General features: G+C 42.4%; 1 protein-coding gene across 4 annotated transcripts in view; it reads left to right on the top strand.

Annotated features, from left to right (window-relative positions):
* XRN1 (5'-3' exoribonuclease 1) overlaps positions 1 to 12293 on the top strand; it is a 58743-nt gene that overhangs the window by 13705 nt on the left and 32745 nt on the right. For 3 of the 4 annotated variants that reach the window (XM_059730991.1, XM_014602842.3, XM_014602841.3), the window contains exons 9-16: positions 196 to 263; positions 2401 to 2535; positions 3578 to 3647; positions 5923 to 6034; positions 7033 to 7122; positions 8359 to 8515; positions 8854 to 8973; positions 10360 to 10529. In XM_059730991.1, the coding sequence (XP_059586974.1) occupies positions 196 to 263; positions 2401 to 2535; positions 3578 to 3647; positions 5923 to 6034; positions 7033 to 7122; positions 8359 to 8515; positions 8854 to 8973; positions 10360 to 10529 (922 nt within the window). The remainder of the gene's footprint in view (positions 1 to 195; positions 264 to 2400; positions 2536 to 3577; positions 3648 to 5922; positions 6035 to 7032; positions 7123 to 8358; positions 8516 to 8853; positions 8974 to 10359; positions 10530 to 12293) is intronic. The other variant, XM_019491769.2, reaches the window with a different exon arrangement.

Here is a 12293-nt window from a genome sequence, read left to right as displayed (position 1 = left end):
GTATCCTAACTGTGTTGGGTGAATTATTTGAGGTCTAATGTTTTCTAGCTATTACAGAGATAGAAAAGGTATAACAGAATTCTCAGGATGGTGAGTGGAGAAAACTGGGTGGACTAGTGGGGGACATGGAAGATTTTTCCGAGACTTTAAGTGAGTTTAGAACATTAAATGAATATTTGATTTTTATCCCAATAGGTTACATCAATGAAAATGGACATTTAAACTTAAAACGCTTTCAGAAATATCTTACAAAATTGTCAGATGTAAGTAATATTTTATTTGTACTATCTGTACATTATAGAGTTGCCAATCACCATACCATCTGGGGACATTACAGTTGGAAAAAACCCCCCAGTTAGAATACAGTTTTCACTAGAGGTGTACCGGTACATCAATCCCATATCGGATCGGCACAGATCTAAGGAAAATTGCCCTTCTTTTGGCTAATATGGTGGATAATGCCACCGATTAAATGCCCTGTGTATGCACGCAGCTGCAGCACAGCATACAGGCGGCCAGGAGTGCAGCCCGGCAGCATGGAGAGAAGCTGGTTCCTGCTGGTAAGTCTGTTGTGAGGGAAAGGGCATGGGGGATAAATCGAAGCCCCAGCAGTGAGGGAGGGAGTGGGGCTGGGGCAGGCGCTGCACAGCCAGGGCAGAGCACAGGATGGATCCGCAAGCGGCTCGTCCGGGGGGGCAAGAGCGGCTTCTGCCACTGCATACACCCTGGGAGGACATGAGGGGGGTGTGCCCCTGGATCTGCACACAGGGCAGGGTGGGCTGCCTCTGTGGGCTGGGGCTGCGTCAGTGCCGGGCTCTTCCTGGTAGGGGGCTGGGCCAGGCTGCGCTCCAGGTGGGCATTGGCAGCGCTGGGAGCAGGGGTCTGGAGTGGGGGTACAGCAAATGTTGGGGTGGCTGCAGTCCCACCTGTAGCCCCCTTCCAGCACCGCTGCCACCATCCTTGAGCACAACCCTGGCCCAGCCCCTTGCTGGGACGAACTCAGCACCACTCTGGCCCTAGTCCACAGCGACAGCCCACCCTCACCCCACGAGCAGATCCAGGGGCCCGTGCCCTCCCAGGGTGCATGCAGCAGTGGGAGCTGCCACCCCCTCCCCGTGCCCCTGAACAAACGCTTGTGGCTCCATCCCGTGCTCCACCCCAGCTGTGCAGCCTGTCCCTGCCCCAGCCTCACTCCCTCCTTTTCCGTGAGGGTCTTGATCTGTCACTTCCCCCACAACAGACTTACCAGCCAGACACTGCTCTTCAGGGTGCCCAGCTGCATGTCAGAATAGGATTGGTATCAGCCAATATGGCTCATTAAAAATGGGCCATCGGTATTGGCCCAATAATTCTCTATCAGTGCATCTCTAGTTTTCACAGATATTCAGGGTTCTTGTTTTGTGAACAAAAGCTCCACTGAATTCATACGTGGAACTGCTTTCCTGGCATGTAAAAGATTGTTGTGGAGCTCTGACATTTGGCACAAACAGACTCTTTCCTGTAACAATTTATGCCCGCTGATTATCTGTTCCTCAGTTCTTATATAAAATGTCCCTAAAGTCTTCCACACTAAGCACACCATATACTGTGCCTAAAATCTATCGTAATGTAGCTCTGAGGAAATATGAGACGGAGTAGGTAATGAGATTTGTAATTCCAGTTGTAATTTTGTCTCAAGATCCAGGCAATTGCTATCTAATCTTATTGTCCTAACAGATTTTGGGGGAGGAATCAGAAATTTAAGTAATTGACTTTAGATTGTATCCAGTACTTTGTATTGCAGCTAAAACCAAATCATGATTCAGTGTAGAAAGCATTTAAGTGTTAGGTTCTCATGGGGACAGTCTGCACCTGATTCTATCCCAGTGGCTTTTCATGGGCAACCTCATTATAGTATCTTGTAATAATCCATTTTAGAGGTTACAAAAGCCACAATCTGCTGGTGAACCTTAACTGGAAAAAAACACTGTCAGCTACTACTTCTACCTTCTGGTATTGAAACAAGGATGAACTGTAGAGCTTATATATACATTTGTGTGTTAGTACCTTGCCTGAGAACAATGGTATGCCATAATTTTATATCCATTTGTAGTAGGCTGGATAATTTGATTAGAATATCATCTAATTTTTTTAAAACTTGCTAAAATTAAAAAAAAAATAGTAGGTTTCTGGTATGAATGATCTGTCTGTCTGTAAGAAGAGGTTGTGTGTTAAACTGTTGGACTGTACATAGTTCTTGAATCAACAGATGCATTAGATTACATATGGAGTTATCTGTAACTCTTAAAGATGATAAAACTGGTTTGTATTTTCTATTCCATAAGTTTCTTGTATTCAGAAATATGATAGCCACTGCCTTTAAAATAAGTCTTTGAAGTTTACTTTAATCTCTGTACACAGTTTGATCGTGAGCACTTCAGTGAAGTCTTTGTAGACCTAAAATGGTTTGAAAGCAAAGTAGGCAATAAATATCTCAATGAGGCAGCTGGAGTTGCAGCAGAAGAAGCAAGAAACAGTAAGCAAAAGAAACAGAAGGTTGGTGGTTTTAATGTAGAAAAACTGTCCTTGACTCATTAAAGTGTATAGTTATAGCATTTGTATAGTTGTTTTAATATTTGAACTTAGTTTTTATTTTTGAGTTTTCCTGGAATCAGAAATGACAGAAAAACAATAGTTGAGGGATTGCTGGGAGTGTCTTCCCATCAGGTACTATGGAACATAAATTATTAGGTGACCACCAGAAGATGCATCTGTTGGATAGATGTTTGACAGTGCATAGATATATCAACAAGGAAGCTGAGTAAACATCTCATGTCATATGTTAATTCTCAGTGATTACCCACTTCAAAGAGTGCATAGGCGAAGAATACTTAAGGTTAATCACTACTCTTCTAAAACAGTTTTGGCTATAATATAAAGGTATATCAAAACTACATGTATATCGAACACTGCAATGCATATAAATGAAAGAACAATAAGGATGACTCAGTTTGACGATTCCTATCTGTAGAGATTACACATGCCATATCAGTAAAACAGACTCAAAAAAACATGTAGGACACGACACAAATGGCCAGACTAGAGTAGGGTTCATGACACTGACAACTAGGATGAGTACCATAAATGGAAAAAAAAATAGAACACAGAGTGATGATGGTTCTATGACCCCACAAAGAGAGTTGCTTCTGTCCCTCCACTTTCACTTCAGTTTTTGAACTCTGTTAAAAAATGTTGCTGAACATTAAAAAATGCTCTTATGAAATGCATAAAATTTAATGGTGGATTACCATTTTTTCAGACATATTTAATTAAATGATTTCTAAAAGTCTTTTTTTCCCCAGTAGTTCTTTTTTTAAGTACCCATGCGTTTATAAGTTTGGAAGGGGAGGAGGGGGGTTGTGCCAAGTAGTTATAGAGAAAGAAATGCAATTCTTGAGATTGTTTTAAGATTTAACAGTTGTGTTTACTTCAGGATCTTAATTTTAACTGTTTGACATTGCACGTAAAATATTGACTTATATGGCAATATATGTGTTCATATTTCTTTATCTCAAGTACAGATTTGTAATTTTAATAGGCTCAGGAAAACTCCATGTGTTTGGCTGCTTTAGAAAAAACTGAGGACGTCATCACAGGTACTTGTAAAAGTAAGTGTAAAGTAGTCTTCTGTATGCATACAGCAGTGTTGCACTTAATTTTAACTGTGGCTGAGAGTGAGATTGATACAGTGAGACCAACTCCAGTTACAACTGAAAAGCTTTATTAGGGTATGCAATAGCAAAGATTTATTTAATTCAGTGAAGACAGTGCTTACATAGCCTCAGATTCAGGGTGGAAAACAGGTCCACTGGCCAGGCTTCTCTGTTCTCCTGGGGACTTGAGTTGGTTTGCTGAGCCTTGGAGAAGTCCAAAAGTAGAAGCCCAAATTTCCCTCCAGCCTTTGCCCAGTATTTATAGAATGGCTGGTCCTGATATTCTAATAAATGATCTCTGATTGATTTTTTGTTTGTTTTTGTTTGTTTTGTTTTTGTTTCTGTTTAACTGAAGCTTTCAGAACCAGATTTAACTCGATTTTGCAGACTTGGACGGTGTCTGTTATTTGAGACTTGGATCCTTGGGAAAGCAAGGAGATTCCTTATTTCCTTTCCCTTTCCTTTGTGTAATGCTGTTAACATTGGTCTGTTACCTCTTCATTTTACTTTATGGTTTGACAAGGATGCTTTGTTTTTCACAACTTATTTAAGTATTTTAACAAAAATACATCTTTTATAGTAAAGTGTAAAATTCAATACATTTGGTTACAGCAGTTATTGTAAGATGAAGCTACAATATCTAGTATTTGGATTATTTCATTTATGATTCTTCCTTATAGTGTTTCTTTTTAGGCTGTGTGTTCTGTTTGATTGTGCCTAATTAAACACATGAATGGCTTGCTTTTTGCTTTGCTGGCCAGGCTGTTGCATCTGCGAAGGTTCATGCTATGTTCACTCAGGCAGAGCCTTCTGGGGCCTTTCTGCCTTGGCCGGATTTTCGCAGCCTAAGCCTTTTGAAAGTAAACAAGCCTGGCAACATAACATAGCATTGCCTCACAGCACAACTCTGCTGATCTGTACAAATATTTGGAAGAACTATGTGAATTGGTAAGCAGGTGAATTAAATGCGAGTTAAAAGTATAATTAATTTTTTGCATTGTAACTTATATTTAGTGAGTTTGGACAAATTAATGGGCTCAGTATTTGTTTGTAGGTGTTGCTTTTTAAAATCTATCCAAAGCACCTATGTAGGATACATTTTTACTTTTAATGCAAGATGTATTGGGACTTGTTATAAAACAGTGAATTAGGAATCATAGAAATTTTTACTAAGGCTTTGCCATATTTGTGTGCAAATTTAAGGTATACAAAATAGCAGGTCCTTGCGCAATATTCTAACAGCATTTATCCTGTTTTGCTCTGCTCTTGTAAGCAGCAGATTGCGCATCCTTTAAATTGTAGCACCATATGCAGACACACAAACTAGTACATTTTGGGACTCATTGGTACATAGTTTAATGTTTCTTCTCTACAGGAAAAAAAGGTTTCTCTTCAGCTGTATAATTCATTAATGTAACTGCAGTACCAATATCAGCACTTAGCCTAAGTACAGATGTTTGGGGAAATTAAATCAGGTTAAAAATGGCCACCCGATTTAAACTTGGCTTGTCTGGTGCTGACCTTTACACTTACAGACCCAATCTTGGTGATCAGCAACCAGTTTAAACCTGTAACTGTACAGAAGTTTCGTGCACACAAACCAGTCTAAAAATTGCAGAACCCAGTTTAAGATAAACCTGGATCTATGTAGTATCAAACCTATTCAATTTATGTCAAACCAATACATGGAACTTCTGTCAACTTTCCTCAGGCCCTGGCCTCCAGCCCTAGGGCTGCTCTTTTCTCCCCCCACCCCTGTGCTGGTCTGGTTATTGCCCTTCCTCTTCTTCCCCCCACCCCCTTCATCAGCCAGCCCTCTCAGCCTCCATCCCACAAACCATTCTGGGTGCAGCTGCTTTTGTCAGCGTTTACCGCTGTAAGAGCTGAGCAGGCAAGTCCCAGTGTGGGGAGAGAGAGGAGCATAGGTTTATGGAGGGGGTCCCACTTCACCTGTTAGTGGTGCCTGTCATGTGTGTGTCATGTTCCCCCTGCCCCCCACACCCTTCACGGGATGTGCCTGCCCCCCCCTCTATCTCCTCCTGCCTGCTGGACCCCCAACCCTCCCCAGTAATCACCCATCCTGACTTACCTGATATTGGCAGCCTGATTTTGAATCAGGCAGCAAATTTAACCTCCCCCTAACTGTCTGTGTTTATTTAGCCTTAATGGGCTGGAATCTTCTTGTTTTGATACAATGATTTAATGTTAGTCCAACTCTTTCTTGGCTTAGTTTCAGAAGTATTAGAAGATGAACCAGAAGATGATGACCTGTTCGAGACTGAGTTTAGGCAATACAAGAGAACTTACTATATGACTAAAATGGGTGTCGACATAGTTTCAGAGTAAGTGTATAGAAAACAAAGGTAACGCACTTGGCCATGCTCTAGGGAGGGATCCCTTAGTGTTATAACTAGCAGTGGTGCTTCTGACTGATGTAAGGAGAAAGAAGTGTGTTGTGATAAGTCCTCCTGTACCAGAAGGAAGATCTTTTGATACTACTTAGAGAAGGACTGGGCAGGGGGTTACAGTGGACCAGAAACTGAACATTACCCAACAGTGTGCTCTTGTTGAAAAAAAAAGCCAGCAGCATACTAGTTTGTATTAACAAGAGCATCACTTGAAAATCAAGAGAAGTGATTCTTCAGCTCTATTGATTATTGATGAGGCCTCACCTACAGTACTGTGTTCAGTTGTGGGCCCCGTACTTCAGTAAGGATGTGGACAGATTAGAAGAAGTCTAGGGAAGAAGAACCACAAAAATGATTAGCGGTTTAGGAAGCAAGACTTATAAGGAAAGACTGAAAGAAGTAGGGTTATTTAGTCTGGAGAAGAGAAGGCTGAGGCAGGATTTGATAGCAGTTTTCAAATATCTGAAGGATCATTATAGAGAAGATGGAGGTGTGCTTTTCTCTGTGGCCATAGAGGACAGAACTAAAAGCAGTGGTCTCAAGCTGCAGCAGAGGAACTTTGTGTTGGAGATTAGGAGGGAATGTCTTACTATGAGGGTGGTTAATCACTGAAACAGGCTACCTAAAGAACTTATTGAATCCCTGTCCTTGGAAGTTTTCAGGAGTAGGTTGAACAGACGCTTGGCTGGGATGGTTTAGTGAGGGGCAATCCTGCCTTGAGCAAGGGGCTGGTCTAAATGCCCATATGAAGTCCCTTCCAGCCCTACTTCCCTATGATCCAAATTCTGAGAGTGGCCCAAGTGGACTGTGTGGTGCACGGTTTTTCCAAGAAATTGTATCTTGAATCTTAGTGTGCTGGTAAACAGTAAACATAGGTGAAAAGTACCATGGAAGAAAAAAGCTTAATGCCTAATTTTTCTTTCTGTTTTAAGTGACTTTCTGGCTGATCAGGCTGAATGTTACGTTCAGGCAATACAGTGGATTTTGCATTATTACTACCATGGGGTTCAGTCATGGAGCTGGTAAGAGAGTGGATGTTGTTATAAGGAATCCTGACTTATGTTGAGACTGTTTGAACTTTGCTATATATTGTCATTACTTAATATAGTTTTTGTTTGGTTCTGTACTGTATGTCGCAGCACTAAATAGAGGTGTACTGATAGAGATTTTTTTGGGCCAATACTGATAGCAGATTTTTAAGAAGGCATGTCAGCCAATACCGTTCTGATTTTGGATATGCCACCCAGCATCTTGAAGAGCAGTGTCTGGCTGGTAAGTCTGGTGTGATGGGAGGGGCGGGGGAAGGGAAGGGACATGGTGGGGGCTGATTTAGGCCCCTGCATTGACAGAGGGGTCAGGGCTGGGGCAGGTCCTGCCCGGGCGGGGTGTGCTGCGGGATGGAGCTGCGGCTCATCCGGGGGGCGCAGGAAGTGGGGGCGGCTCCCACTGCTGAGAGCACCTTGTGAGGGCATGGGGGGGCGTGTGCCCCTGGAGCTGCACAGGGAGGGTTGCTGCTGTGGGCTGGGGCCATGGTTATGCCAAGCTCATCCTGGCTGGGGCTGGGCCAGGGCAGTGGTGGTGCTGGGAAGGGACTACAAGGGAGGGGGGCTGCAGCCACCCCAAAATTCACTGTAGCCTCCTAATCCCCTCTCCCAGTGCTGCTGTCTGTCCCGAGCACAGGCCCTAGAAGAGCCTTGTGCAGCCCCCAGTCCCAGCCCACAGCAGCAGCCTGCCCTGCCCCTCATGCAGATCCAAGGGCACACGCCCCCCCATGCCCTCCTGGTGTGCATGCAATGGTGGGAGCCACTAGCCCCCCTCCCCGCGTGTCCCATACGAGCTGTGGCTCTGTCCCATGCCTCGCCCCGGCTGGGCAGCGCCTGCCTGCCCCACTTCCTCCCTGACTACAGAGGCCTCGATCTGCCCCACCTTCCATGTCCCTTCCCTCCCCCTTCCCCTTCCATCACAACAGACTTACCAGTTGGACACAGCTGTCCGAGCGGCTGGGCTTTGCTCCTTGCCGGCTACGTGCTGCGCTCCAGCTGCGTGCATGCACAGGGCATTTATCAGACAAATTATTAACCACATTAGGCAAAAAAAAGCCGATTTCCAATACAGTTAGTTTTCTTTATATTGGTGCCGATACAATATTGAACCAATATATCAGTGCACCCCTCTAGCACTCAAAGTAGTGTTCTGTATTGTGCATGTTGTGGCATTGAAATAAACTCAAATAACTGGGTTTTTTTTTTCTTCCATAGGTATTATCCTTATCATTATGCACCTTACCTATCAGATATTCACAACATCAGTAAACTCAAAATCCAGTTTGAGTTAGGAAAACCTTTCATGCCGTTTGAACAACTTCTTGCAGTACTTCCAGCAGCTAGTAAAGATCTGCTACCTAAATGCTACCAGGTAGACTTTATACATTTGTGGCATATGAAGCTGATTTTCACTTTACTATGTGCCTATTTTAAAAGAAGGAACTTTTTTTCTGTCTCTTCTATGCCTGTTGTCAGACTGACCCTGAAATTTTAATTCAAGTGATACGACTTTTGGAGAGTAAAAATGTACTAATTATTGTAATACAAATAATAAACAAATAAGTTATATAATTATTTAATTTCCATACAACGTTTAATTTGATCTAACACTGTGGTTCAGATATTACATCATCCTAGGTTGAATCTTAAATTGTCTGTGAAATTACAACTTTACCATACTCTTCTGTCACTTTTTTTCTCATTTCCCAGCACTTGATGACCAGTGAAGACTCTCCAATCATAGAATACTATCCACCAGATTTTAAAACAGACTTAAATGGAAAACAGCAAGAATGGGAAGCTGTGGTGCTGATTCCATTTATTGAGGAAGTGAGTACTTTGATAATAGATTATGTGAAAGATTTGGCAAACAAATCATCCAGATAAGTCTTTTGATTCTCAGTTACAGATAAGATTTTAAATAGATATATTTATATTCATATGTGATTAGAACATTACAAAATATTATATTTGTTGCCTGGAAATTTGAAGTTAAGATTAAAGAGTAAAATACAAAAGACAAGAAACTGTTGTTAGTTTCCAGAAGCACCATTAACTCTAGCCAAGAGGAATTATAAATTAAACTTGCAAAATTGGCTTTCCCTAGTTCAAGTATTACATTTTTCCCAGAAATATCTTTAATTTTGTCTTATTACAATATATCAGAGAAGCAGTTTGGACGAAAGTTACACATGCATAAAAATCTCTAGATGAGAACAGTATTTATGGATGAAAGCCTTTAGAAATGCTTCTAGTTTTAGTTTGGTTCAAATTGTTTCTGTTAAGGATGAGAAAAAAGGGTCTAAAATTATCACTTTCTATTTGAATGTATAGCAATAGACAATGTAGACTCAGGCTACATTAAATTAAAATTAAGCATAATATTCAGGGGAAAAAATGAGGAAGAGGCAGAGTTCAGGTCATAAAATCTCAGATCCTGCACTGGGAGCTACTCAGGTGGACTCATCAGCCCAATGGCATTTTACACAGTTCTTAATGTGGCTCTCAGTGGTTACAACTTCTCATGGGTGTGAGGGAGGAGATATTATGCAAAAGACTCCCAGGCAGGTATGATGCTGTTGCTTTTGCAGTCGTTTACATGCTAGGAAACTCACAGAACTGGTAATGTTAGTTATCTAGGTCAAGAGTTGGAAACCTGTGGCCTATGGAGCCAGTGGATGCAGCCTGTGGAGCTAGGGGCTTTTGTGGGGGCTTTACCCATGCATTGGTTGAGAGAAGTGGCAGTGGCAGCTAGGTCTTAGCTCCAGCTTGCCTCAGGCCTGAGCTAGTTAATTCCATCTGTCTGCTAAAAAAAAACATTGCCAACAGCCGATCCAGAAGAAATTGAGGTATTTTTGCATGAATGTAATTGGGAGAAGATTAAATACTTTTTATATTATGGCAAATTTGTTTTGAATGCCTGTATCTAGGAAAGATTCCATTTAATCATTTTGTTTTATTTTGGACCGGGGAGGCAGGAAAGAAAGCAGGGCAGCACTTACCTACTAGTTACAATAGCTAAGCAGTGCAGTTATCCACCTGCCTTGGAGATAAATGTCTAAAGTAAGAAGGCATAAAAATTCTTACCTTAAATAGTAAAATGCGATTTTAAGAAGCGTGGGTAGGACAATCAAGAATGTTTTTGTTTTACTTTCACTCTTGCCTACGTACAATTTCATATTTAATTATTTTGAACAAATGAAATCTTTAATTTAGAAACGATTGCTACAAGCCATGGAATCTTGCAACAAATACCTAATGGAAGAGGAGAGGCGAAGAAATACACACAGCGGGTGCCTAATGTACTGGCATAACAGAGATACAGAGTTCAAATACCTGTCACCATGGCCAGAAAAATTCCCTGCTATCGAAAGATGCTGCACCAGGTAATGCTGTCTGATTTACTCTTTGAATAGTTGTGCTTAGAATCTTTGAATAACCTGTTTTTAGTATTTGATTTTTTTTTCTCTAGCATTTAAACCATAGTATCTTAAGTGCTGGCATATAAATAGTAAAAACACATTTATTCATAGATTCATAGATGTAGAGTTGGAGGGGACCTGAGCAGATCATCAAGTGCGACCCCCTGCCATGGGCAGGAATGAATACTAGGCTCATATGACCCCCACTAAGTTAAGCTCATATGACCCCAGCTAGGTCAAGCCTCCTTTTAAAGACCCCTAAGGTAGGAGCCAGCACCACTTCCCATGGTAGCTGGTTCCAGATCCTGGCTACCCTGACTGTGAAGTAGTGCCTCCTGATGTCTAGCCTGAACCTACTCTCAGTCAGCTTGTGTCCATTATTCCATGTTACTCCGGGAGGCGCTTGGAGGAACAGGGTCCTCACCCATTCCCCTCTGGTCCCCCCTGTTAAGTTTATAGACTGCCAGTAGATCCCGTTTCAGCCTTCTCTTGTGAAGGCTGAACAGGTTCAGGTCCCTTAGTCTCTCCTCATAGGGCCTGCCCTGCTGCCTCCTGATTATGCGAGTGGCCCTCCTCTGGACCCTCTCGATGCTGTCCACATTCCAGTATTTATTGTCCTGGCACCAAAAAATAAAATAGTAAAATAACTATCAAAGCTGTCCAAGCCAGAGCGGCCTCATTTGCCAAAACATATATTAGCCAAATACCAGGAGGGTAAGAACATACCACAGAATTTGAACTATCACAGTGCTGTGTAGGGTAAAAGACTGATCAGTGTGATCCAAATACCTGGGCAGACACAGTTCATCAGCAAACATCATCTAAACTAGGGTTTCTCAACCTCTGGCCCACAGGCCAGATCCAGCCCATAGCACCATGTCATCCCACCCACAGGGTTCCCCATGGGTCCAGAATTTGAAGGTGGAGGGGGTGATACCACCACTCCTGCTGTCAAATGTTTGCACCCATTGGGATCCCTGGACCTAGCACACTGGATCCAGCACCTAGTCCCAGTACGCAGGACTAGACAGGAGTTGTGTCAGGCCCCAGGGCCCACTTTTTGTGTTGGGGCCCCAGGGCCCAATCCAGGCCCCAGGATCCAATCCTAGTGTACAGGGGGGAGAGAGGGAGCACCTGGGACCCAATCCTGGCAAGTAGGGAGGGGGCCCCAGGGCTGGTTCCAAGGGCCACTCATCAGGCCCATGGGGCAAAAGGTTGTGCACCACTGATCTAGACCATTAGGGTTTTAAAGATTAACATCAGCATTTTGAATTGTATTCAGAGTGAGCTGGAACTCATTGTAGAGGGTTGAGCATAAGTTTTACATTATTTATGTGCCAGCGTCCAAAAGTACACAACTGTGCTTTTGACAGCAACTTCTAGATTAATTTCAGAGATATCCCAAAGAAGAAAGTGTTACACGAGGTTAGCTGAGACATAACAAAAGCAGTAGTGTTTCTTACAAGGTTCTTGTTAGAGAGGTGTAAATAGCCATAGGTGCGCCAACACTGACAGTTTAATTTCACAGTAGTATTGAATCCTGTAAAGACCTCAAGGTTGTGAAATATTTTGCACACATGGAAAGTAGCATACTGCAATAAAGGATATATAGTCTCTCTTCACATATTTCTCCTGTCCAACAGAAATCATATTTGTTTTATCTAGAAAGAGTCTCATCCAACTACCTTTCATACAAATCACTATTTTAATCTCACACCATAAACATTA

Source organism: Alligator mississippiensis, chromosome 7, assembly GCF_030867095.1.
Source record: "Alligator mississippiensis isolate rAllMis1 chromosome 7, rAllMis1, whole genome shotgun sequence".
NCBI classification, from domain to species: Eukaryota; Metazoa; Chordata; order Crocodylia; family Alligatoridae; genus Alligator; species Alligator mississippiensis.
The sequence above is the reverse complement of the archived record's forward strand: the minus strand, read 5'-3'. Positions and strand labels throughout refer to the sequence as shown.